At 44.3% G+C, this 27500-nt stretch overlaps 1 protein-coding gene across 1 annotated transcript in view; it reads right to left on the bottom strand.

Moving 5' to 3' along the window:
* The window catches only part of LOC145397523 (uncharacterized), an 85677-nt gene that overhangs the window by 55678 nt on the left and 2499 nt on the right, over positions 1 to 27500 (bottom strand). The window contains exon 2 of the mRNA XM_080270593.1: positions 20539 to 20833. Within this exon, the coding sequence (XP_080126719.1) occupies positions 20539 to 20833 (295 nt within the window). The remainder of the gene's footprint in view (positions 1 to 20538; positions 20834 to 27500) is intronic.

The following is a 27500-nucleotide window of genomic DNA, read 5'->3' as shown; positions in this document are numbered from 1 at the left end:
TACACAAACATATACATATACACGCACATGCTTATACATGCACAGGTTCCGCACATGCATACAGTACACACACTTAACTTCACACAAACACATACACAAGCATCTCTCATCTACAGACCTCCACATATGCAGACATAGAAACGCACATGAATGATTACACACACGCACGCACACCATACATACGAGTACACTGTAAGGAAACAGAGGACACATGGAGAGAAATACACTTACACAGAGAAGCAGTCGTACACACGCACATATTCACACACACACACACACACACACACACACACACACACACACACACACACACACACACACACACACACACACGTACATTCATACACACAGACAGGTATGGATAAACACATACGTATCCTTGTACACACACACACACACACACACACACACACACACACACACACACACACACACACACACACACACACACACACACACACGTCCAAGAGATTGGGTGTGCTAAGCCGACTCTATACCTTCTTTACCCTTGCACAGTTGTTGACTCTATACACGGGTGAATGCGCTTTTGAAACTTTTTAATGTGGCTTGGGATAATGGTGGAATTCCAGAAGAGTGGAAAAATGGAGTGATTATAAAAATACCAAAAAAGGGAGATTTAAGTGTGTGTGGCAATTGGAGGGGGATAACTTTGACACCTGTAGTTGCAAAAGTCTTTTCCAAAATCTTGTTGAACAGAATAGAGCCAGTAATTGATTAAATTTTAAGAGAAGAACAAGCGGGATTTAGAAAGGGTCGAGGTTGTAATGATCAGATTTCTATTGTAAGGCATCTAATGCAACAAGGTAATGAGATGAAAATCCCAATTAGTATGTGTTTTGTGGATTTTGAAAAGGCGTTTGATAGTGTTTCACGTGGAGCTGTGTTGAAAATTACGAGATTCTATGGTATACCATAAAAGTTTGTAAATATTATTAGAGGCCTGCATGAAGGTACTTTTTGTAAGGTAATGGTGGGTGGTTCTTTGAGTGATCCATTTCAAGTTAGGTCAGGAGTGATTCAAGGAGGAGTTCTTTCGTCTTTGCTGTTTGTTTTGGTTATGGATTATGTTATGAGAAAGGTTGTAAGGAGAACAGGTGCAGGAATTAACTGGAAAGAAAATAAGAAGCTGATGGATTTGGACTATGCTGATGATATTGTACTGATTTGCGGAAGTAATTACGAGATGCAGAGGGTGCTTGATTGTCTGGTGGAGGAAGGAGAAAAAGTGGGATTGGTAATAAACTGTGGAAAGACCGAAATTATTAATATGAACGAGGAGAACCAAATCGATTGTGTAATTGGGAATAATGTGGTGAAGAATGTAGAAAACTTTAAATATCTAGGAACGATTGTATCATCTAATGGATCATTAAACAATGAAATTGAGGAGAGGATTAGACAGGCTTGGCGAGCTGTTGGAATGTTGAAATCTGTTTGGAATAATAATATGCTTTCGGTACATACTAAAGTGAAAATTTACAAGTCCATGGTTAGACCAATTTTAATTTACGGGCATGAGTCATGGTACAGTACAATTGCAACAGATCAGAAAGTATTAGGATTTGAGAATAAAATACTGAGAAGGATTCTTGGGGTAAAGTGGCAAGACAGAGTTACAAATGCAAGAATAAGGGATATTACGAGAGTGGAACCAGTTATGAATATGTGAGACTGTCTCGCTGGAAGTGGCTGGGGCACATAGACAGAAAAGAAGGCAGTTTAATACAGGATGTGCCAGAGTGGACTGCTAGAGGAAGAAGAGGTAGAGGCAGGCCGAAGCAATGGCTGGGGCACATATACAGAAAAGAAGGCAGTTTAATACAGGAGGTGCCAGAGTGAACTGCTAGAGGAAGAAGAGGTAGAGGCAGGCCGAGGGAATGACTGGGGCACATATACAGAAAAGAAGGCAGTTTAATACAGGATGTGCCAGAGTGGACTGCTAGAGGAAGAAGAGGTAGAGGTAGGCCGAGGGAAACCTGGTTGAGGACAATGAAAAGAGAATCAGGAGAGGAGTGTTGGTGGGACCTCAAGGAGATGGCAAGAGACAAATATTGGTGGAGAGAGTTCATCGAGGCCCTATGCATCCCGTGGGGTGCCACAGGAAATGATTGATTGATTGATTGATTGATACACGGGTTTTATTCGCCCCTGTGTGGAGTACAACTCTCACGTGTGGGGAGGCTCCCCACATACAGCTCTTCTCAATAGGGTGGAGTCAAAGGATTTTCGTCTCATTAACTCTTCTCCTCTTACTGACTCCTTTCAACCTCTGTCTCTTCGCCGCACTGTTGCATCTTTATCTCTTTTCTATCGCTACTTTAATGGTCACTGCTCCTCTGAACTGTCTGCTTGCATCCCTCCACCTCTACGACGGGCGCGTAGCACCCGTCTAGCAGCAAACTCTCATCCCTTTTCTGTCCAACTCTCTAATGCAAGAGTTAACCGTTACTCCTAGTCCTTCATTTATGCAACAGGTCAACTCTGGAACTGTCTCCCTCTGTTTTTCCTACAGCCCAGGATCTTGAGTCTTTCAAACGCAGTGTGTCCAGGCATCTCGGAATGAATGGATCTTGAATTTGGCTCTGTTGCTATTGTTTTTTTCTTGGAGGGAGCAGTTTGCAGGTCCCTGGTCGTTGATTCCTTCTTCCTTGCATAAAACACACACACACACACATACACACACACACACACAACACATTCATACATACACATACACAGATACATACCTTACACACACACACACACACACACACACACACACACACACACACACACAACACATTCATACATACACATACACAGATACATACCTTACACACACACACACACACACACACACACACACACAACAACACATTCATACATACACACACACACACACACACACACACACAGGGACAACACGTGCGGTAGTCATGTGTGTTTTTTAGCTGTGTTTTTTTGGCGGCAATTTATAACCGTGGCATCCCATTCATAACCCCTGAACGAAAACATCTGAGTCTGAACGAAAACGAAAACAAGAATAACATACGAACCTGAACGAAAACATGACCGAACACTTTTGGGAATGAGCGAAGGTTTCTGAGTGAATGAAATTTTTTGCAACGTTGAAGTCTATCTATCGATCTATCTATCTATCTATCTGTGTATCTATCTGTCTATCTAATTATCTATCTATCTATCTATTGCCAGACGCCATAATCCCGTTAGGGGTGGCCATTTGACTCTGAGTTATTTGTTTTACAGGAAGGGGCACTAACCCTCCACCAACCCGCTTGCTGACACGTAGGGACCACGTATGGTTTGGTTATATGGTTACCACCCAGCACTGTAAATGGTTTCTTGACTTACAGGAAACCATTTGGCTTGTCACTCAATGTAAAGCCACCTGTAAAGGAAAGAAAAGCAATAAGAAGTGACAGGAAAGATGGAAGAAATAGGAAGAGAGGAGGGCAGGCACAGAAAAAGAATGATAAAGGCTAAGGAAGAAGTAGGCAGCACTACATCAAGTGAGTGGATGATGCTCGTAAGCGAAAAAAAGAAAAATAGAGTGAGTGATAATTTCTGGAACGTTTGAGTGAGCGAATCATTTTGGAACAAGCGAATATTTTTGGCGCATCTGAGGTAGGCAAGTGAGGGGATGGTAGATTTTGGCGTGAGGGAAGGGGAGAAGATTTTGGCGTGAGGGGAGGGGAGAAGATTTTGGCGTGAGGGAAGGGTAGAACATTTTGGCGTGAGGGGAGAGTAGATGATTTTGGCGTGAGGGGAAAGGTAGAACATTTTGGCGTGAGGGAAGGGTAGATGATTTTGGCGTGAGGGAAAGGTAGAATATTTTGGCGTGAGGGTAGAACATTTTGGCGTGAGGGAAGGGTAGAACATTTTGGCGTGAGGGAAGGGTAGAACATTTTGGCGTGAGGGGAGGACATTTTGGCGTGAGGGGAGGGGAGGACATTTTGGCGTGAGGGGAGGGTAGAACATTTTGGCGTGAGGGGAGGGGAGGACATTTTGGCGTGAGGGGAGGGTAGAACATTTTGGCGTGAGGGGAGGGTAGAACATTTTGGCGTGAGGGGAGGGGAGGACATTTTGGCGTGAGCGGAGGGGAGAAGATTTTGGCGTGAGGGGAGGGTAGAACATTTTGGCGTGAGGGGAGGACATTTTGGCGTGAGGGGAGGGTAGAACATTTTGGCGTGAGGGGAGGACATTTTGGCGTGAGGGGAGGGGAGGACATTTTGGCGTGAGGGGAGGGTAGAACATTTTGGCGTGAGGAGAGGACATTTTGGCGTGAGGGGAGGGTAGAACATTTTGGCGTGAGGGGAGGACATTTTGGCGTGAGGGGAGGGTAGAACATTTTGGCGTGAGGGGAGGGTAGAACATTTTGGCGTGAGGGGAGGGTAGAACATTTTGGCGTGAGGGGAGGGGAGGACATTTTGGCGTGAGGGGAGGGGAGGACATTTTGGCGTGAGGGAGGATAGATGATTTTGGCGTGAACGGTAACTTCTGAAAACACACGAAGAAAAATAAGGTGAGAAATTTGGTGTAGTGAGATGGGTGAAAAAAAAAAAAGAAAAAAAAAACATGAGAATAATATTGGAGTGAGTGGAAATAGGAAGAGTTTATTGTGTGTGTGTGTGTGTGTGTGTGTGTGTGTGTGTGTGTGTGTGTGTGTGTGTGTGTGTGTGTGTGTGTGTGTGTGTGTGTGTGTGTGTGTGTGTGTGTGTGTGTGAGAGAGAGAGAGAGAGAGAGAGAGAGAGAGAGAGAGAGAGAGAGACTCCGTGTGTGTGTGTGTGTGTGTGTGTGTGTGTGTGTGAGAGAGAGAGAGAGAGAGATGATAAAATCTGGTAAAAATTTTGAATTAATGCGAAAAGTTCCTTAGATTGAGGGAGGGAGAGAGAGAGAGAGAGAGAGAGAGAGAGAGAGAGAGATTTTTATGCGAAGAAGAAGGAAACAAAGGCCACGGGCCCGCAATAACTGTTCCTTCCAAGAGAAAAACAAAATACAAGAGAGAGCCAAATTCAAGATCCGATCATTTTGAGATGCCTGGACACACTGCGTTTGAAAGACTGGACATCATAGGAAGCAGGAAATACAGACAGAGGGCGACAGTTCCAGAGTTGACCTGTTGCATAAATGAAGGACTGGGAGTAACGGTTAACTCTTGCATTAAACAGTTGGACAGAAAAGGGATGAGAGTTTGCTGCCAGACGGGTGCTACGCGCCCGTCGTAGAGGTGGAGGAATGCATGCAGACAGTTCAGAGGAACAGTGACCGTTGAAGTAGCGATAGAATAGAGATAAAGATGCAACAGTGTGGCGAAGAGACAGAGGTTGAAGGGAGTCAGTAAGAGGAGGAGAGTTAATGAGACGAAAAGCCTTTGACTCCACCCTATTGAGAAGAGCTGTATGTGGGGAACCTCCCCACACATGAGAGTTGTACTCTACACAGGGGCGAATAAAACCCGTGTATAGAGTCAACATCTGTGCAGGGGTAAAGAAGGAACGGAGTCGGCTTAGCACATCCAATCTCTTGGAAGCAGATTTTACAAGAGATGTAATATGATCCTTCCAAGATAAGTCCCTAGTAAATGAAACCCCAAGCATGTTCATGGATGATGCAGGATTAAGCTGAATATCATTAAACGTTAGTGGGTATACCTGTGGAAGATGCTAAAATGAGTGAAAAATAAATAGTTGCGTTTTCTGTTCAACAAGAGAGATAATCAGGCGGGTGGTGGACTCGACATATGGCCTCTTTCGGCTCTAATCAGTATTTTTATTTCGAGATGGCGTTTTCCTGCTGTTTTTATTTTTGTTTTTGTTGGTGAGTTTAGTACAAGTTTAGGCTGTGTTTGTCGTGTGTGTTTGTAAGCGTGTTTGGTTGGAATTCACGTTAAGCCGAAACAGTTCAGCGCGCCGAGGTCTCCAACTGGTTTGTTATTGTAGCTCCGGGCAAGACTAAGGCGCTTTAGACACGAGCCCGGAGAGAGAGAGAGAGAGAGAGAGAGTTAACCTGTTCCATTTTCACACATTCATGCAGATATAAGTATGAGAGAGAGAGAGAGAGAGAGAAAGGAAAGCCCTCTTGTACACAAATCCTCATCCGGGCGTATTCTTTCTTACGCATCTCAGCTGTCTTACGCATTAACATTTTAGCTCAATTTAGCTGTTTTCTGCATTTTAGCATTTTTTCACAGTCAGCTGGAGTAAACTCTTTCTTTTTCCCTTCCGTATGCATTATAGTTGTTTGTCTTATGCTTCTGAAGTGACGCGGCGAGTTACATGGCGAGTGATGAGAAGGGTGGATGGTGAACTGAATGAAAGGAAGGCAATGATTGATTATGTGTGTGTGTGTGTGTGTGTGTGTGTGTGAATGAAAGGATGCGAAGATGTGTAATGGATGCAAGAGCGTAATTATAGAGGTTAGGGGAGTGGACTTTCTGAAGTAAAATGGAGAAATAGAAGAAGGGGAGGACGGGAGGAAGGAGTATATGCAAGGAGAGTGGAAAGGTTACAAGAGGATGAGAAAAAGGCAGAATATCAGAGAGAAGTGGAGGAGCATCTTATTTTTCGCAACACTGTATTAATTTTCTTAGCCTCTCACTTTCTACAATCGCTCTGTCCTGTTTCCCATCTTCTGTATCCACGTATATGCAATGAATAAATGCCCTCATATTAGTGTTTTCTCTTTTGTACGAAGGCAGACGAATTTAAAAGAATGAGTCTTTAAAGTTATACTTATTATCCGTACCTACACATTCCAACACTGTGCGTTGATCCACTGTGTCTTTAACAGTTTCTCAGTTAACACAGTGTTCATGCTGTGTCTTGGTACCCACTGCATGAACACAATGTTCTCGCACGTTGGCTTGTTTAAACAGTAAACATGTTTCTCCTCCTTCTCCAACGATGTTGCATTTCTTCCCTCATATTGGGTAAATATGAATTGGAGCAGATGGGGGACGTGGAAGGTGTGTGCAGGATATTTACAGAAGAAATATGTGCAGGATGTGAGGTGGTGTGCGGGGTGAAGAGAAGACGAAAGGGGGTGTAAGGAACAGCATGGTGGACTGAAGAGGTGAGACAGGCTGTGGCACAAAAGAAAAAAGCATATAATGAATGGATGAGAAATAGGGGCGTGGAAGAAGTTGAGAGACGGAAGACAGAGTTATATGTAGAAAGGAAGAGAGAGGCGAAAAGATTAGTAAGAGAGAGTAAGAAGAGAGTGGATGAGGAATTTGGAAGGAATTTGAGTGTCAAGTGGAGGGAAGGTAAGAAAATGTTCTGGAAAGAGATAGAGTCAGACAGGGTGGCAATGAAGTTAGCAGGGGAGTGAAAGATAAAAATGGTAGATTACTAGTGGAGAAGGGAGAAAAAGTGAGCTGATGGAGAGAACACTTTAATGATTTGTTGAACATAGAGAATGAAAGTAATGCGAGTATAAGTGGCTGGGGAATGGCTGGGAAAAGGAGGGAGGTGAGAAGACAGGAAGAAATCAGTAGGATGGAAGTTGTGGAAGCAATGAAGAAAGTCAAAATGAGGAAAGCCCCAGGAATTGATGGAGTGTGTGGTGAAATGCTGCAGCATGGGGGAGAGATAGTAGTAGAATGGATGTGGAAGATATGCAGATTGGCCTGGGAGGAAGGTAGAGTCCCGGAGGATTGGAAGTCAGGTATAATTATTCCCTTGTACAAAGGGAAAGGGGAAAAAGAAGTGTGTGGTAGTCATAGGGGCATTTGTCTTCTTAGTGTAATAGGAAAAGTGTATGGTAGGATACTTATTGACAGAGTTAGGAAAATAACAGTGGAATTAGTTGGAGAAGAACAGGGAGGCTTTAGGAAGGGAAGAGGCTATGTAGATCAGATATTCATTCTTAGATCTTTAGTGAAAAAGTTTCTAGAGAAGGGAAAGAAGTTGTATGCGGCTTTCATGGATTTGGAGAAAGCATATGACAGGGTGGATAGACAAGGATTGCGGAAAGTATTAAGAATATATGGAGTATATGGGAAGTTGTTGAATGCTGTGAAGAGTATGTATGAGGGTGCTAAGGCTGCAGTGCGTGTGGATAGTGAACTGAGTTAATTTTTCTGTTTGAAGGTTGGATTGAAACAGGGATGTGTCATGTCTCAATGGTTGTTCAATCTGTATATGGATGGGGTTATAAAAGAGATACAAGGTAGGGCAGTGGATGTTGGAGTGGCCCTAATGAGAGAGGGCAGTGTTTGGAAACTCGCTGTACTGTTGTTTGCAGATGATACTGTGTTGTTATGTGAAGATGAAAGGGAGCTGCAAGGCTTGGTGGATGAGTTGGGAGAGTGTGTAAGAAACGGAATTTAATGGTGAATGTAGGGAAAAGTAAAGTGATGGTCTTTGAGAGAAGTGAAGTCAGTGAACGTACAGTGAGTTTGGATGAGGAGGAAATGGAAAATGTGAGTACGTTTAAGTACTTGGGTAGTGTGATGAGTAAGGATGGATGTTTAGAGGGTGAAGTGCTTGAAAGGGTACAACAAGGAAGAAAGGTTGCTGGTTCCTTGAAGGCAGTGATAAGAAACAGGGAAGTGAGCATAGAAGTGAATAAGTTACTACATGACAGTATTGTGATATCAACTCTAACGTATGAAAGTTGTTGGAGGGACACAAGTCAAGAGTTAGAGCAGTGGAAATGAGTTATCTGAGAGGAGCTTGTGGAGAGACAGACTGACTTATGAGGATGTGAAGGAGCGTTGTGGTGTGGATGTGGATGTGATAGGAAGCGTTAGTAGAAACACATTGAGGTGGTTTGGCCATGTGGAGAGGATGGAGAGTGAGAGGCCGAGGAGGAGAGTGTACTGTATGTGAGTGAGGTTGAGGGGGAGAGAGGGAGGGGAAGGCCAAGGATGAGATGGAGGGATGGAGTGGAGAGGTATATGAGAGAGGGGAGTGTGAATTGGGAGCAGGGCAGTGAAATGGCGGGGGACAGGTTGACGTGCAGGCGATTTGTTTGTGGCCACCCCATATAAGGGATTAAGGCGTCAGGCAATAGATAGATAGATTTTAGCAATCCTTTGGGCCTGAAAATTCTGTCTCAAACTACTACTACTACTACTACTACTACTATTACTACTACTACTACTACGAATAATAATAATAATAATAATAATAATAATAATAATAATAGTTTGGGGATTGTGTGAAAGGAGTGAAAATGACATCGTTTGAGGGGTTAAATACTCTCTCTCTCTCTCTCTCTCTCTCTCTCTCTCTCTTTTGCATACATACACTTGAGTTGCATGTCTGTTGTCACCATTACCTTCGTGTGTGTGTGTGTGTGTGTGTGTGTGTGTGTGTGTGTGTGTGTGAGAGAGAGAGAGAGAGAGAAAAAAAAAAATTGTATGAGTCGAATATACGTGCATTTATAGATAGATAGGTAGATAGATATGTATGTATAGATAGATAGATAGATAGGTATAAGGAATGAAGGAGCCTTTCTCTGTTTCACTGCCCCTCCCCCATCCTTTCTCCCCTCCCCTCCCCAAATTTCTCCTCCCCTCCCTCTCCCCCCTCCTCTTCATACTCCTCTTCCTCTTCTCCCCTCCCCTCTACCTTCCTCTTCTCCCCTCCCGTCTACCTTCCTCTTCCTCTTCTCCCCTCCCCTCTACCTTCCTCTTCCTCTTCTCCCCTCCCCTCTACTCCCCTATTCCTCCATCCTCTTCCCTACCTCTCTTCACCCCTCCCCTCCTCCTCACCCCTCCAACAAAATATCAGTCATTTGGGGAGGAAAGAAGGGGAGAGGAGGGAGGGGAGAAGAGGAAGGGAGTAACAGAGAGAAGGCATGAGGGAGGAAGAAGATAGGGAGTTAAAAGAAGGGAGAAAGGAAGAGAAATGAAAGGAGAGAGAGAGAGAGAGAGAGAACGGCTGCAGTTGTACTTACATCAGCAGGGAGCACGTTCCTCTCTCTCTCTCTCTCTCTCTCTCTCTCGTGTGTGTGTGTGTGTGTGTGTGTGTGTGTGTGTGTGTGTGTGTGTGTGTGTGTGTGCAAAGAGCTTGACGCGAAGAAAGTAGATGTGTGTGTGTGTGTGTGTGTGTGTGTGTGTGTGTGTGTGTGTGTGTGTGTGTGTGTGTGTGTGTGTGTGTGTGTGTGTGTGCAAAGAGCTTGACGCAAAGAAAGTAGATGTGTGTGTGTGTGTGTGTGTGTGTGTGTGTGTGTGTGTGTGTGTGTGTGTGTGTGCAAAGAGCTTGACGCGAAGAAAGTAGATGTGTGTGTGTGTGTGTGTGTGTGTGTGTGTGTGTGTGTGTGCGCGCGACAGTAGCAGTCATTCAAACATAAATACATAATAATTAGACAAAAAAAGATTATAATTCAAACATTGCTATTTATCTCGTGTGTCAGTAACAGAATGATCTTTAACCTCCACTATCACCACTCCAGGCCTCTCTATCACCACTCCTGTATCACCACTCCAGGCCTGTCTATCACCACTCCTGTATCACCACTCCAGGCCTGTCTATCACCACTCCTGTATCACCACTCCAGGCCTCTCTATCACCACTCCTGTATCACCACTCCAGGCCTCTCTATCACCACTCCTGTATCACCACTCCAGGCCTCTCTATCACCACTCCTGTATCACCACTCCAGGCCTCTCTATCACCACTCCTGTATCACCACTCCAGGCCTCTTGATCACCACTCTAGGCCTCTCTGTCACCACTCCAGGCCTCTCTATCACCACTCCAGGCCTCTCTATCACCACTTCTCTATCACCACTCCAGGCCTTTCTATCACCACTCCTCTATCACCACTCCAGGCCTCTGTATCACCACTCCTGTATCACCACTCCAGGCCTCTTTATCACCACTCCAGGCCTCTCTATCACCACTCCAGGCCTCTCTGTCACCACTCCAGGCCTCTCTATCACCACTCCAGGCCTCTGTATCACCACTCCAGGCCTCTCTATCACCACTCCAGGCCTCTTTATCACCACTCCAGGCCTCTTTATCACCACTCCTGTATCACCACTCCAGGCCTCTCTATCACCACTCCTGTATCACCACTCCAGGCCTCTCTATCACCACTCCAGGCCTCTCTATCACCACTTCCTCTCACCACTTCAAGCTGTCCTCCCTCTTGTAGTATTTCTGTCTGTCTGTCTGTCTGTCTCTCTCTCTCTCTCTCTCTCTCTCTCTCTCTCTCTCACACACACACACACACACACACACACACACACACACACACATAACACTCCTTCACACAACTTTCCTATTTTTTCCACGTAATACTGATGTTCCTATATACTAAGCTTATTTTCCTATGAGGCAATAGTGAGTCTCCTTGGTTACTAGCCAAAATCGACCCTTGAGTCAGGATACACTAGAACTACCACTACTTCCACTACACTTACTGTCCTCTGGTGTATTTGGATGTGTGGGTAGGATTTTGTGTAAGATTGCATTTAAAGTCTATAAAGGGAATTAGACACCACAGGATTTTTTAGTTCAGTTCAAGAGAGAGTCCTGTCTTTTGAGAATTATTCCAGCCTGCGCAGTTATAACCCATACTGTCCCATCCCATACCAACCCCACCCAACCTATCCCTACCCATCCCAAACCAACCCCACCCAACCTATCCCTACGCATCCCAAACCCACCCATTCCTACCCAGACCTAACCCAACCTGTCCTAAGCCAATCCCAACCTACCCTATCCTAAACCAACCCAACCCAACCTAACCAGCCCAACTTATCAAAATCCAGCCCAACCCAACCCACCTCAACCAATCCCAAACTAACCCAACCCAGTCCAACGCCAACCCAACCCAACCTAACCCAACCCAACCCAACCTAACCTAACCCAACCCAGCCCAAACCAACCTAACCCAACCCAGTCCAACCCAAAACAACCCAACCCAACCCAACCTAACCTAACCTAACCTAACCCCACCCAACCCAACCCAACCCAACCCAGTCCAACCCAAAACAACCCAACCCAACCTAACCCAACCCAACCCTACCCTACCCTACCCTACCCTACCCTACCCTACCCTACCCAACTTAATCCTACCTTCACCAGTTTAATGTGACCCGGCTTTGACCTATGACCCCTCCTTCATCTCTCATCCTCTCTCTCCATCTCTCCACCCCCTCCACCCTACCCCCCATCACGTCATAACCCACCACCTCCATCAATCACTGCCCTGAGAGAGAGAGAGAGAGAGAGCGTTACACCCACACCATCACATGCCACCTCTTCGGCACTAATACAGTACCCTTTAAATGGAAGCTCCCTAACACCTCTTCCTTAGCGATTTATTTTCGAGTATTGGTGGTTAATATCCTTCTGTGAGTAATTTATGCAGAGTATGGCGGTATTGGAGGGATTTATGTGGCACGGAAGAGGATGGTAAGGTGTAATAAACAAAATAAGTCGGTTAGGAAAAGGTGTTAGGGAGCTTCCATAGCCGACGAAAGTGCCTATGTTGATTTGGCTAGTAACCAAGGAGACTCATTGCCCTGGGTTGATTTGACTAGTAACCAAGGACACTCATTCCTACCTCATAAATGCTCATTGAATTTCGCGCCACCACGACATAGAATGGACCAGTTCCTTCCGGTGAAATTTACTCTTACGTCAAATATACTCTTACGAATATCTTACGAGGAATTTAATCATGTCAAATATACTCTTACGAATATCTTACGAGGAATTTAATCATGTCAAATATACTCTTACGAATATCTTACTGGGAACTTAATCTTACGCCAAATTTACTCTTACAAATATCTTACGAGAAATTTAATCTTACGTCAAATTTACGAATATCTTACGAGGAACTTTATCTTGTCAAATTTACTCTTACGAATATCTTACGAGGAACTTAATCTTACGCCAAATTTACTCTTACGAATATCTTACGAGAAATTTAATCTTACGTCAAGTTTACGAATATCTTACGAGGAATTTAATCATGTCAAATATACTCTTACGAATATCTTACGAGGAATTTAATCTTACGTCAAATTTACTCTTACGAATATCTTACGGGGAATTTATACGTCAAATTTACTCTTACGAATATCTTACGGGGAATTTAATCATGTCAAATATACTCTTACGATTATCTTACGGGGAATTTAATCTTACGTCAGATATAAACTTATCTTACGAGGAATTTTAAGCCGTAAGAGAAAAAATCATGCAGTCTTTTCACTTTAACTTGGCCTAAAATTGTCATCTTGAATGCTGAGTTGTAGCAATGGATGCTGCTAGTCACGAAGAAGTGCTATGGAAAGACTGGAAGCGTCGTATTAATTTCCCACTGTATTAACACCAGAATAGGATGCTAGTCACGAAGAAGTGCTATGGAAACCTTGCAGAACCATCGTATTGCCTTATTAACACTAGAGTATGATGCTAGTCACGAAGAAGTGCTGTGTAGAGTTGTAGGGCCATAGTATTATCTTACCCTGCAAATGAAATGCTTGCTTTACAAGAGAGAGAGAGAGAGAGAGAGAGAGACAGACAGACAGACAGACAGACAGACAGACAGACATAAAGTGTGTGTGTGTGTGTGTGTGTGTGTGTGTGTGTGTGTGTGTGTGTGTGTGTGTGTGTGTGTGTGTGTGTGTGTGTGTGATTTTCGTCCTTTTGTACATTATCTCATCTACCTCCGTGGCCTCCTTTCCATAGCACTTCTTCGTGACTAGCATCATATTCTACTGCTAACCTTTTGCTACAACTCAGCTTTCAAGATGGAAGTATAGCAATTTTGGGCCAAGTTAGAGCAAAAGGAGTATAGTTTTATTTTGTACGGGGAGTGTGGTGGGGGAGGGAGGGAGGGGGAGGAGAAGGGGGAGGAAGGGGAGGGAGAGGGAGGGGGAGGAGAAAAGGGGAGAAGGAGGAAGGGGGATTGGGAGGAAAGAGAGGGATATGAAAGCGAAGGAAAGAGTGAGGGAAAGGGGAGAGAGGGAGGGAGAGAAAAAGGGGAGGAAAGTGAAGGAAAAGAAGGGGAGAGTGGGAGAGGGAGAGAGAGAGGAGAGGGAGGGGGAGGAGAAAGAGAGGGTAGTGGAGGTAGGTAAGGAGGGGAGGGAAGGATGGAGGAAAGGGGAGGGGGAGAAGGGAGAGGGGGGGAGGAGGGGAGGGAAGGAGGTAATGGAGGGAGGGGAGGGGAGGGAGAGGGAGGAGGGGAGGTTAATGGTGGTGAGGGTCGTTAAGATGGAGGGGAGAGGGAGGGGAGGGGAGGGGAGGGGAGGGGAGGGGAGAGGAGGGAGGGGAGATCATTACACTCCCTCCCACACAAACAATAGAAAACCACAGGATAAACATCGGGGAGGGGAGGGGGAGGGGAGGAAAGGGAAGAGAAAGGGAGGGAAGGGGAGAGGAAGGAGAGAGAGGGGGGGGAGAATAGGTGCTCATCTCATCCGTTTCCTCACCTCTCTCTCTCTCTCTCTCTCTCTCTCTCTCTCATGCTCCTTTGTATTCCTCCTTTTTACTCCCTCCCTCCCTCCCCCATTCCACCACACCATCAATATTCTCTCTCCCCCTTCCCTTCCCCTCCCCTCCCCTCCCCTCCCCTCCTTCTCCCCTCCCCTCCCCTCCCCTCCTGTTTGTCATCATGAGGACGTGACGGTAAAAATATGGTGGGGGTGACGATGTATCTCTCTCTCTCTCTCTCTCTCTCTCTCTCTCTCTCTCTCTCTCTCTCTCTCTCTCTCTCTCTCTCTCTCTCTCTCTCTCTCTCTCTCTCTTTCTCCAGTATATATTAGTTAGTCAAGCAACCAGTCTATCTCTTTGTCTATCTATCTATCTATCTTTGTCTATCTATCTTCACTGACGAGCAGTTAGCTGTAATTTATAAGTCATGTGCGCTCTCAGCTTGAATATTGCTCACCCTTGTGGAATGGTTGTGGAGAGGTTGCATTAAGACAACTAGACAAAATTCAGAACAAAGCTGTTAGAATCATTAACAACCCTGCCATTACATATAAACTACCTCCCCTGCAAGTAAGAAGGAATGTTGCCTCCCTTGCATTATTTTACAGATATTTTTATGGCAAATGCTCAGACGAAGTTGCGTCCATGGTGCCACCTCTCCATGCCTTCCCTCGTGCTACACGGGCATCTGGTAGCGCTCATGACTGGAATGTCACTCAGCCATATTGCAGAACTTCTGCCTATCAGAATTCTTTCATTCCCCGAACTGCATCTCTCTGGAACTCGCTTCCCCAGAGTTGTTTCCCTCCAAATTTCAACCCACAGCTGTTCAAGTCTAACTGTTACAGATATTTTATGAACGGAGGACACCAGTAATCTGGTGTATGGATTGTTTTTTTTTTACTCATTTGCTTTTCCTTCCTCCGTTCTGTTATAAAAAAAAAATCTGGCTATCTATCAATCAGTCTGTCCGTCTGTCTGTCTATCACTTTATATCTATCAATCTATGTCTGTGTTTATTTATCAGTCTATCTATCTGTGTCTGTCTGTTTATTAATCAGTCTATCTGTGTCTGTCTGTTTGTCTGTCTGTCTGTCTGTCTCTGTTTACCTATCTATCTGTCTATCTATCTATCAGTCTGTCTGTCTTTCTATATCTGTTGTCTGTTTACCCATCTGTCTGTCTATCTATCTATCTACCTATCTGTCTGTATCTATCTATCAGTCTATCTATCTATCTATCTATCTGTCTCCTGTTGTACTGTCCTTGTCTTATACTTCTGCGGTGTGTGTGTATATGTATGTATGTGTATGTGTGTGTGTGTATGTATGTATGTATGTATGTATGTATGTATTTGTATGTGTGAATGTATGTATGTATGTATGTGTGTGTTTTGTGTGTGTGTCAGTTTCCAAAATATCTCAAAAAGTTGTGGACGAATTTTCACCAAACTTTCAGAAACAGCAACTATATGTATGTGAAGAAACCTATTAATTTTGGTGAGGATTTCATTAAAGACAACCGAATTTCCAGCCGCCATATATATATATTTTTTTTCAACATGTATTGGCTTATTGTGAAACGCGGTGACCTAATTCCGTAGAGTTTTGCGAATTTTCTCCACGTTTGGTTTGTGTGTTGCTTGTACCTTTGCCAAGAGCAAATTTTGGCGGGCGATTAGCATTCCACTCCAGAATGCTTTTGCTTAATTATTCTTGCTACCATCTGTCGACTTTTTTTTAGCCTATGCAAATCATGAAGCTGTAGTAGTATTTGTAGTTGTGGTAGTAGTAGTAGTAGTTGTTGTTGTTGTTGCTGCTGTTTTTGTCGTTGTAGTTTATTTCTAGCGTTAGTAGCAGCCGTAGTAGTAGTAGTAATAGTAGTAGTAGTAGGATGGTGGTAATAGTAGTAGTAGTAGTAGTAGGATGGTGGTAATAATAGTAGTAGTAGTAGTAGTAATTGTTGTTGTTGTTGTTGTTGTTGTAACAGGCTCATCTGGACTGCATTCCACCATCGTCCTTTCGGGGGATAGGGAGGGAGTTGACGGACGTGTGTATAACCAGGCAGTGGGGCGGACCGGTTGTATGATAGAGAGAGTTATTTATTATTATTATTATTATTAATTATTATTATTATTATTGAGAGAGAGAGAGAGAGAGAGAGAGAGAGAGAGAGAGATACACTTATGAATCAGTCATTTGCCTTCACCATTTCAAATTTAAAGACAGAGGGAAGTATTTTCTCGTGGGGTTAGGGAGCTTACGCAACACCTTTTCCTTTGCGATTTATTTCTGTATCCGTTCATATAATGTGTATTTTTCATGCAATCTGTGTCTATATTAAAATGACTTGAAAACAAAACTTTGCTTCTCAAATGATTGTTAAGAAGCAGGAATGGCGAAAGTGTATAGATAAGAGATGAAAAAAGCACAGACACAAGAGAGCATTTAGGATGGGAGGACATGTGGACACCGATGCCCATTACTACATTCCTGCAGTACTACATTCCACCAGCTACATTGCACACTTTAGCCACAGACTTGTAGCTGTGCAATGTAGTAATGGGTATAGGTCTAAAACTCTCCTCCCATCCTGAATGCTCTCTTGATTCTGTGTAGTATTATTTTTTTTCATCTCTTATCTGTGCACTTTTGCCATTCCTACTACTTAACAATCATTGTAGAAGAATATATATTGTTTTCTAGTTTATGATGTTATTGTGGAGGTATAATTCTGCATAGAGCAAGTGTTAGCTTTGGATTGTTACATACATAGCGTGAGCTGTAGCTGCCTACGGTAGAGCAATGCTGTTTAAACAGCAGTTGGCTGGTGCAACACAGCTGCATCGCTACTGAAAGACCAAAACGAGGCTGCCTTCCCGTGAAAACAAGCGTTTTGGCACAGGTATGTTCTGTAACTGTAGGCGGCTGTAGCCAACCAACATTACTACTGAAAGACTAAAACGATGGTGCCTTCCCGTGAAAAGAAGTGTTTTGGTACAAGTACTGTACGTTGTTTAGCTGTAGGCGGCTGTAACAGCTGACTGGTGCAACACAGGTCCATCGCTACTGAAAGACGAAAACGATACGATGGTGCCTTCCCGTGAAAAGAAGTGTTTTGGTACAGGTATGTTCTGTAACTGCAGGCGAGCTGTAGCAGTTGACTGGTGCAACACAGCTGCATAGCTACTGAAAGACGAAAACGATGATGTCTTCCCGTGTAAAGAAGTGTTTTGGTACAGGTACGTTGTTTAGCTGTAGGCGGCTGTAACAGCTGACTGGTGCAACACAGCTGCATCGAAAGACGAAAACGATACGATGCTGCCTTCCCGTGAAAAGAAGATGTTTTGGTACAGGTACGTTATGTAACTGTAGGCGGCCGTAGCCAACCAACATTGCTACTGAAAGACTAAAGCGAGGCTGCCTTCCTGTGAAGTGTTTTGGTACAGGTACGTTATTTAACTGTAGGCGATGCTGTTGTAGATTTTTCCACCTATAGGCGGCTGCAGCCAACCAACATTGCGCAAAATGGCGTACTTACGGGTGACGCGACGCGGTGTTCAGGTCGTAACTCGCGAACCGTAGCCTGAATGCTTTTCCAATCATGAAAAGAAACATGTACACTTGACAAGCAACGTTTTGGTGTGTAGTACGCTCGTGTACGCCTTGTATTTTGCGGTTATGACTGATGAAGAAGAAAGAAAGAACAAAGTTGATATTTTTGCGGTTGGATGTTGCAACTCCTACGCAGGTCAGCAAGACTGTGCGAGTAGTTTTGCACTTGAACAGCGAAGGTCTGTTAGTTCATAAGCTTAGAACTGGGCTTTGCCACCGTTTTCCCGCCAAAGCTCCTATAGTACGGGACGCCATTCTGAACCTGCACCAGTCCTACTTACCGAGTGATACCGCACGGCGTGATATCAGAAACAAAGAAGAGAATAATAATGGGTAGTTAGGAAAATAAATCGCTAAGGAAGAGGTGTTAGGGACCTTCCTTGGCCGACAAAAATACGGGCTTAGGAGGCGGGAATGGAGAGAGAGAGAGAGAGAGAGAGAGAGAGAGAGAGAGAGAGGGAAAAGGAAGAGAGGGGAGAGGAAAGGGAAAAGAGAAAGAGAAACGTGAGAGGTAGGGAAGGCGAGGGGAATGGAGAGAGAGAGAGAGAGAGAGAGGAGGGGAAGAGAGTTTGTTTGCTGATCTTAGGACAATATACTCTTAGGGGGAGGGGAGAGAGAGAGAGAGGGAGAGAGAGAGGGAGAGAGAGAGAGAGAGAATCACGTCCAATTAATCCACTTATGAAAACCTTAGCGAAAGCATTACCCCTCCCCCCCCCTCTCTCTCTCTCTCTCTCTCTCTCTCACCCCATTACCACCTCTCTCTCATCGCCTCTCGCACCGCTCTCAAAATCTCTCTCTTGTCAAAATAAATCTGATATTTCTTCTCAGCATAATTAATTTCTTGGATATAAAAACTTTGTGATGGATGGGTTAATTTTAGGATTTTTGAGAGGGAGAGAGAGAGAGAGAGAGAGAGAGAGAGAGAGAAAGAGAATTTTGATCTATCTCTATACTAATCACATACTTCTGTCACTCTGTCTGTCTCTTTGTCCAGTCAATCTATCCTTCCTTCCTTCCTTCCATCCTTCCTTCCTTCCTTCCATCCATCCTTCCTTCCTTTCTTCCTTCCTTCCTTCCATCCATCCTTCCTTCCTTTCTTCCTTCCATCCATCCTTCCTTCCTTCCTTCCTTCCTTCCATCCTTCCTTCCTTCCTTCCTTCCTTCCATCCTTCCTTCCTTCCTTCCATCCTTCCTTCCTTCCTTCCTTCCTTCCTTCCTTCCTTCCTTCCTTCCATCCTTCCTTCCTTCCTTCCTTCCTTCCATCCTTCCTTCCTTCCCTCCCTCCATCCACCCGCCACCCAGTCCTTCCATTCTTCGTTCCCCCCTTCTTTCATCCATCTATCCATCCATCCATCCACCAATGCATTCATTCATCTGTCTTATTGTATCTATCTGTCTGTCTACTTTGATTAATATTTTTTTTTATGTATCAAACTCTGGACATAGGCTTAACAACCCTTTCCCTGAAGCCCATTAATCTTCGTACGTACCACACACCTCCGCATGTCACCACTTCGGCGCTAACATCCACCGTCCATATTGAATACATGAAGGATAGTGTGGCAGGTGAGGGAAGTATATTTACCTGGGCAGAGCTTCCGGCCGGTCCCATAGATGCCACCGCTTGAGGGCTCCCTTCATATTTACCTTCGTTTATTTACCTTTTTGTCTAATTAATTGCCACCTGTCATCACCAGGTAAGGGCCCTCCACCTGTCACTCAGCGCTAGTTTGCTTCTTCGGTAGAGGGATAAGGACCTGCTCTCTCTCTCTCTCTCTCTCTCTCTCTCTCTCTCTCTCTCTCTCTCTCTCTCCTGTTTGCATTCCTTCATTCCTTCCCCTTCCCTCTTCCTTCCCCTCTCCTCTCCTCTCCTCTTTTCCTCTCCTCTCCTCTCCTCTCCCCTCCCTTCCCCTTCCCTCCTCCTTCCCCTCTCCTCCCCTCCCCTCTTCTCCCCTCTCCTCTCATTCCCCACCGCAACTACCACAATCCCCCCACCACAACTACCACAATTCCCCACCACAACTACCACAGTACCCCACCACAACTATCACAATCCCCCCACCACAACTACCACAATCCCCCCACCACAACTACCACAATTCCCCACCACAACTACCACAATCCCCCACCACAACTACCACAATTCCTCCACCCCAGCCACCACAATTCTCCCGCCACAACTACCACAGCTCACTCACCTCCCTTCCCAGGTCATTGCATTCATCCCATAATACTTCCATATTTAGACTACCACAACTACCACAATCTCTCCCACAGCTACCACAACGACCACAGTCCTTCCTACCACAATTCCCTCACCACAACTACCACCACAACTCACCTCCCAGCCTTGGTCACAAACATTTCCGTTCCCAGCTCATTATGTTCATCCCACAAGGCTTTCATATTTACCACAACTACCACAATCTCTCCCACAGCTACAACAACTACCACAGTCCTTTCTACCACAATTCCCACACCACAACTACCACCACAACTCACCTCCCAGCCTTGGTCACAATCATTTCAGTCCCCAGCTCATTAAATTCATCCCATAAAGCTTTCATCTCTAGGCTTGCAGACACATTGGTCAGCTTGGTGTGGAGCGGCTTCTTCGGCCCCCCCTGCTGTACTGGCCCCTGCGCCTTCCCCAGCCCCCCTAGGGGGTCGTCCTTGGGGTCCTTGAGGGGGGAGGAGGGGGTGTCTGGCCGGGGTTTGGAGTGGGGGCCGCAAGACGAAAGCTGAGTCCCGTAGCTATGGTAGTCATCCCGGCCTTTACCCGCTGCTAGAAGGCACGCTGGGGGGAGAGAAGGGGGAGATTAGTGGGGTGGGGAGGTTGGGGAGGGGAAATATAGATAGATAGGTAGATAGATAAATAAGTAGGTAGGTACATAGATACATAAAATAGGTAGATAGATAGATAGATATTGCATTACACTGAAAATTCATATCATCATCATATGCCTATTTCACGCTACGAGGCTCGATATCTAGGAACCTGAAGAGAGAAGCACAAAGGTAGAATTATCAACAGATTGCCTCGTAGACCCAATAAACTGAATCATACACGTGTTTGCCTATCGCTGAAGCTTTGGAAATGATTGAGTCCCTCCTGCAGTACCAGCGATGGACACAGAAAACGCTTACTAATGTCTGTGTGATAAGTACCATTCCACCGACTTGTAAATTTAACAGGGAGTGGAGTCCATGTTATACTCGTCTCTCTCTCTCTCTCTCTCTCTCTCTCTCTCTCTCTCTCTCTCTCTCTCTCTCATTTTCACTAACATACCTATCTTTTCTTTCCAGGTATTGCGCCGAGAGAGAGAGATAAACACTACATTGTGAGTACCCTTCTCCCTCTGCCAGTTCCCTTCTCTCTCCCCCAGTACCCTTTCTCTCTCTTCCAGTACCCTTCTCTCTCTCTCTCCCAGTACCCCTTCTCTCTCCCAGTACCCTTCTCTCTCCCAGTACCCTACTCTCTCCCAGTACCCTTCTCTCTCCCCCAGTACCCTTCTCTCTCCCCCAGTTCCCTCCTCTCTCCCAGTACCCTTCTCTCTCTCCCAGTACCCTTCTCTCTCCCCCAGTTCCCTCCTCTCTCCCAGTACCCTTCTCTTTCTCTCCCAGTACCCTTTCTCTCTCTCCAAGTACCCTTCTTTCTCAGTACTCTTCTCTACCCCAGTACCCTTCTTTCCCTGTACCCTTTCTCTCTCTCCCAGTACCCTTTCTCTCTCTCCCAGTACTCTTCTCTATCCCAGTACCCTTCTCTCTCCCAGTACCCTTCTCTCTCCCAGTACCCTTCTTTCCCTGTACCCTTTCTCTCTCTCCCATTACCCTTTCTCTCTCTCCCAGTTCTCTTCTCTCTCCCAGTACCCTTCTCTCTCCCAGTACCCTTCTCTCTCCCAGTACCCTTCTCTCTCTCTCCCAGTACCCTTCTCTCACTCTCCCAGTACCCTTCTCTCTCTCTCCCAGTACCCTTCTCTCTCCCAGTACCCTTCTCTCTCTCTCCCAGTACACTTCTTTCTCCCAGTACCCTTCTCTCTCTCTCTCTCTCCCAGTACCCTTCTCTCTCCCAGTACCCTTCTCTCTCTCCCAGTACCCTTCTCTCTCCCAGTACCCCTTCTCTCTCCCAGTACCCTTCTCTCTCTCTCCCAGTACCCTTCTCTCTCTCTCCCAGTACCCTTCTCTCTCTCCCAGTACCCTTCTCTCTCTCCCAGTACCCTTCTCTCTCCCGGTACCCTTTCTCTCTCCCGGTACCCTTTCTCTCTCTCCCAGTACCCTTCTCTCTCCCGGTACCCTTTCTCTCTCTTCCAGTACCCTTCTCTCAGTACTCTTTCTATATCTCCCAGTACCCTTCTCTCTCTCCCAGTACTCTTCTCTATCCCAGTACCCTTCTCTCCCAGTACCCTTCTCTCTCTCTCCCAGTACTCTTCTCTATCCCAGTACCCTTCTCTCTCTCTCCCAGTACCCTTCTCTCTCTCTCCCAGTACACTTCTTTCTCCCAGTACCCTTCTCTCTCTCTCTCTCTCTCTCTCCCAGTACCCTTCTCTCTCCCAGTACCCTTGTCTCTCTCCCAGTACCCTTCTCTCTCCCAGTACCCTTCTCTCTCTCCCAGTACCCTTCTCTCTCCCAGTACCCCTTCTCTCTCCCAGTACCCTTCTCTCTCTCTCCCAGTACCCTTCTCTCTCTCCCAGTACCCTTCTCTCTCTCCCAGTACCCTTCTCTCTCCCGGTACCCTTTCTCTCTCCCGGTACCCTTTCTCTCTCTCCCAGTACCCTTCTCTCTCCCGGTACCCTTTCTCTCTCTTCCAGTACCCTTCTCTCAGTACTCTTTCTATCTCTCCCAGTACCCTTCTCTCTCTCCCAGTACTCTTCTCTATCCCAGTACCCTTCTCTCCCAGTACCCTTCTCTCTCTCTCCCAGTACTCTTCTCTATCCCAGTACCCTTCTGTCCCAGTACCCTTCTCTCTCTCTCCCAGTACCCTTCTCTCTCTCTCCCAGTACCCTTCTCTCTCTCTCCCAGTACCCCTTCTCTCTCCCAGTACCCTTCTCTCTCCCAGTACCCTTCTCTCTCCCAGTACCCCTTCTCTCTCCCAGTACCCTTCTCTCTCTCCCAGTACCCTTCTCTCTCTCTCTCCCAGTACCCTTCTCTCTCCCAGTACCTTTCTCTCTCTCCCAGTACCCTTCTCTCTCTCCCAGTACCCTTCTCTCTCCCAGTACCCCTTCTCTCTCCCAGTACCCTTCTTTCTCCCGGTACTCCTTTCACCTTAACTTGGCCCAGATTTTTCGCCCTTTTGCAGCTTATTTCACGTAGCTCAGTGGCAGAAAAAGACAATGCTGCGGCTCTACATCCTTTCCACAGCACTTCTTCGTGACTAGCATCATATTCCAGTGTAAATCTATTGTTGCAGCTCAGTACTCAAGATGGAGAGATGGCAATATTAGGCCAAGTTAGAGTGAAAAGAGTATAGTGAGTTTAGGCAATTTTAGGCCAAGTTAGAGTGAAGAGAGTATAGTCATTTTAGGCAATTTTAGGCCAAGTTAGAGTGAAAAGAGTACATAGGCAATTTTAGGCTAAGTTAGAGTGAAAAGAGTATGTAGGTAAGTTTAGGCCAAGTTGGAGTGAAAAGAGTACAGTCATTTTAGGCCAAGTTAGAGTGAAGGGAGTATGTACAGTAGGTAATTTTAGGCCAAGTTAGAGTGAAGGGAGTATAGATTTGTTGTGATTTGCGTTGTGTTTCCAGCCTCGTTTTTGCAAGCACTAACGATATTCCAAACCAGGTAACTTAGACTCTTATTACGACAAGAGATTATTAGATATTGAATGATCTGAATTTCATTATATATTTCCTGTTACACTTCCTTCTCCATAGTACTTGCTTTGAAGTTTCCCCTCTCTCTCTCTCTCTCTCTCTCTTAGATAAAAAAAAAAACGAACGACTTAGAAAATACCTTAAAGTCTGCTTGTCTGTCTGTCTGTCTGTCTCTCTCTCTCTCTCTCTCTCTCTCTCAGATAAAAAAAAAAAGAACGACTTAGAAAATACCTTAAAGTCTGCTTGTCTATCTGTCTGTCTGTCTGTCTCTCTCTCTCTCTCTCTCTCTCTCTCTCTCTCTCTCTCTCTCTCTCTCCCTCCCCGTGTACCCTTCCCTCCAATGTTTACACTCTCCCCTCCTCTCTTCAACACTCCCTTCGTCCGTCGTATCGTCTTTAAGTAAACATTTTCAACTCAACTCACGCAACACTATCGCTCACATTATGCACCCTGAACTCACCGTAGAAGATCATGTAAGCTAGCTCTAAAAAGTGAGCGAGTTTTATCACTTTCTCTTCATGTGGTGGACCGCCGAAGAGGGATAACTTCAGCCTGCAGTCCACCGGGTTTGCTTTTGGGTGAGAGTGGGGTTGTGGCTATAGCTTCTCTCTCTCTCTCTCTCTCTCTCTCTCTCTCTCTCTCTCTCTCGTGATTGTAATGAGTTTTTTCTTTTATCTCTCTCATTTTCTTTCCGTAATGCACACGACTTGTAAGCAGCAAGAATCCTCAGATATCACCATTTCGACGCTCATACCCACCGTCCATACTGAATACATGCCAGAGCTGTCACACTGACTACTGATGTTATGCTATTAGTTGGGGTGTTGGATCTTCAGAGAGAGAGAGAGAGAGTAAAGAAATTCAGAGCATCAGACTGTTCCCCGCACCAGTCAAGGATCGAACTCGCACCATTTTGAACAACAGATCACTCCTATAACCCCCTGACTACCACCTCCAGCGTCATATTTGTTATACAGTGGTGGACAAAAGTTCGCCTGTTCTTTCCACTTTCCTCTGCTGGCTAATATTGCTAAGCTGAGAGAGGCTTGGTATGTTTCTCTGGCCTAATATTTCACCTCTTCTGCTTCTCACTTTCCTCTGCTGGCTAATATTGCTAAGCTGAGAGAGGCTTGGTATGTTTCTCTGGCCTAATATTTCACCTCTTCTGCTTCTCACTTTCCTCTGCTGGCTAATATTGCTAAGCTGAGAGAGGCTTGGTATGTTTCTTTGCCCTAATATTTCACCTCTTCTGCTTCTCACTGGTTACCACCCAGCGAAATACATGGCATCTTGAAGCATAAGAAATCATTGGTCATGTCACTCAGCGCAGAGTCGCCTGAGACTAGCACTAAGTCGATATATGAAATTTTTAGTGAACAACCAACTTACTCTTATTTTTTCCTTGATATTTTTCCTAGATATTTTTCCTTGATTTTTTTTCCTTGATATTTTCCATGGTATTTTTCCCTTGATATTTTTTCCTTGATAATTTTCCTTGACATATTTCCTAGATATTTTTCCTTGATATATTTTCCTAGATATTTTTCCTTGCTATTTTACTCCTTCATATATTTTCTAGATATATTTTCTTTGCTATTTCTTTCCTCGATAATTTTCCTTGATATTTTGCCCTGATTTTTTTCTTTGTTATATTTTCCTTGATATTTTTTTCTTTGTTATATTTCCTTGATATTTTTTTCCTTAGTATTTTTCCTTGATATTTTTTCCTACATATTTTCCTTGATATTTTCCTTAAATTATTTTCCTTGGTATTTTAGTCCTTGATATATTTTCTAGAGATATTTTCCATGATATATTTCCTAGATATTTTCCCTTGATATTTTCCTTGACATATTTCCTAGATATTTTCCCTTGATATTTTCCTTGATATATTTTTTTCCTTGACATTTTAGTCCTTCATGTATTTTCTAGATATATTTTCCTTGCTATTTTTTTCCTTGATATTTTTCCTTGATATTTTTCCTTGATATTTTTTCCTTGATATTTTTTCCTAGATATTTTTCCTTGATATTTTTCCTTGATATTTTTTCCTTGATATTTTTCCTTGATATTTTTTCCTTGATATTTTTTCCTAGATATTTTTCCTTGATTTTTTTCCTTGATATTTTCCATGGTATTTTTCCGTTGATATTTTTTTCATTGATATTTTTTCCTTGATATTTTCCTTGACATATTTCCCAGATATTTTTCCTTGCTATTTTAGTCCTTCATATATTTTCTAGATATATTTTCACTTGATATTTTTTCCTTGACATTTTTCCTTGATGTATTTTCCTAGCTATTTTTTCCTTGATATTTTCCCTTGATATTTTTTTCCTCTCAACATTTCCCTCGCTTCCTTTGGCCATTAGAGTAACTGATGCAGAAGTAAACATTGCTCATCCTATCCTCAACATTCAACATCTCTCGTAAACACTGAAAGCCGTCTGCCAAGCTTACCCCCCTTTCCTATACTCCTCTCACTCTAACTTGGCCTAAAATTGCCATCCCATGAACGTTAGAATATGATGCTAGTCACGAAGAAGTGCTGTAGTTAACTTGGCCTAAAATTGCCAACTCCTGAACGTCAGAATATGATGCTAGTCACGAAGAAGTGCTGTGGTTAATTCCTATACTCTTTTCACTCTAACTTGGCCTAAAATTGCCATCCCATGAACGTTACAATATGATGCTAGTCACGAAGAAGTGCCGCAGTTAACTTGGCCTAAACTTGCCCTTTCATGAACTTTACAATATGAGGCTAGTCACGAAGAAGTGCTGTAGTTAACTTGGCTTAAAATTGCCATCTCATGAAAGTCAGAATATGATGCTAGTCACGAAGAAGTGCTGTGGTTAATTCCTATACTCTTTTCACTCTAACTTGGCTTATATTAACGTTACAGTATGATGCTAGTCACGAAGAAGTGCTGTAGTTAATTTATACGTTAAAATTGCCATCTCATGAACGTTACAATATGACGCTAGTCACGAAGAAGTGCTGTAGTTAATATCTGTATTCCTTTCATTCTAGCGGCGTAATATTAACGTTGGAATATAATGCCAGTCACGAAGAAGTGCTGTAGTTAATTCCTATACCCTTTTCACTCTAACTTGGCCTAAAATGTTGAGTTGTAACAGTAGCATTAACATCAGAATAGGATGCTAGTCACGAAGAAGTGCTGTAGAAAGGATGTAGAGCCACAGTATTGTCCTCTTCTGCCATAAGCTGCGGGAGGACGGAAATCTGGGCCAAGTTAAGATGAAAGAACTATAGTCACGAAGAAGTGCTATGGGCGTGATACAGAGCCGTGGTAAAGCGTTTCCCATTGTGTTCTATGAGGCTGTAAGTGGACGAAAATTATTATTATTATTATTATTATTATTGTTGTTGTTGTTGTTGTTATTATTATTATTATTATTATTATTATTATTATTACTGTTATTATTATTATTGTTGTTACTACTACCACTACTACTACTACTACTACTACTACTATTATTATTATTAGTATTATTATTATTATTATTATATCCGATAAGGAGAGTATGTTTTCACCCCTGTTTGTTTGTCTGTTACCAGGATTACGCAAAAACTAAAAGAGAGATTTGGACCAAACTTGGTGGGTAGATAGCCCATGTAACAGGGAACAATCGA

This window comes from Coenobita brevimanus, chromosome 41, assembly GCF_032717465.1.
Source record: "Coenobita brevimanus isolate Jiangsu-jjx chromosome 41, ASM3271746v2, whole genome shotgun sequence".
NCBI lineage: Eukaryota > Metazoa > Arthropoda > Malacostraca > Decapoda > Coenobitidae > Coenobita > Coenobita brevimanus.
The sequence above is the reverse complement of the archived record's forward strand: the minus strand, read 5'-3'. Positions and strand labels throughout refer to the sequence as shown.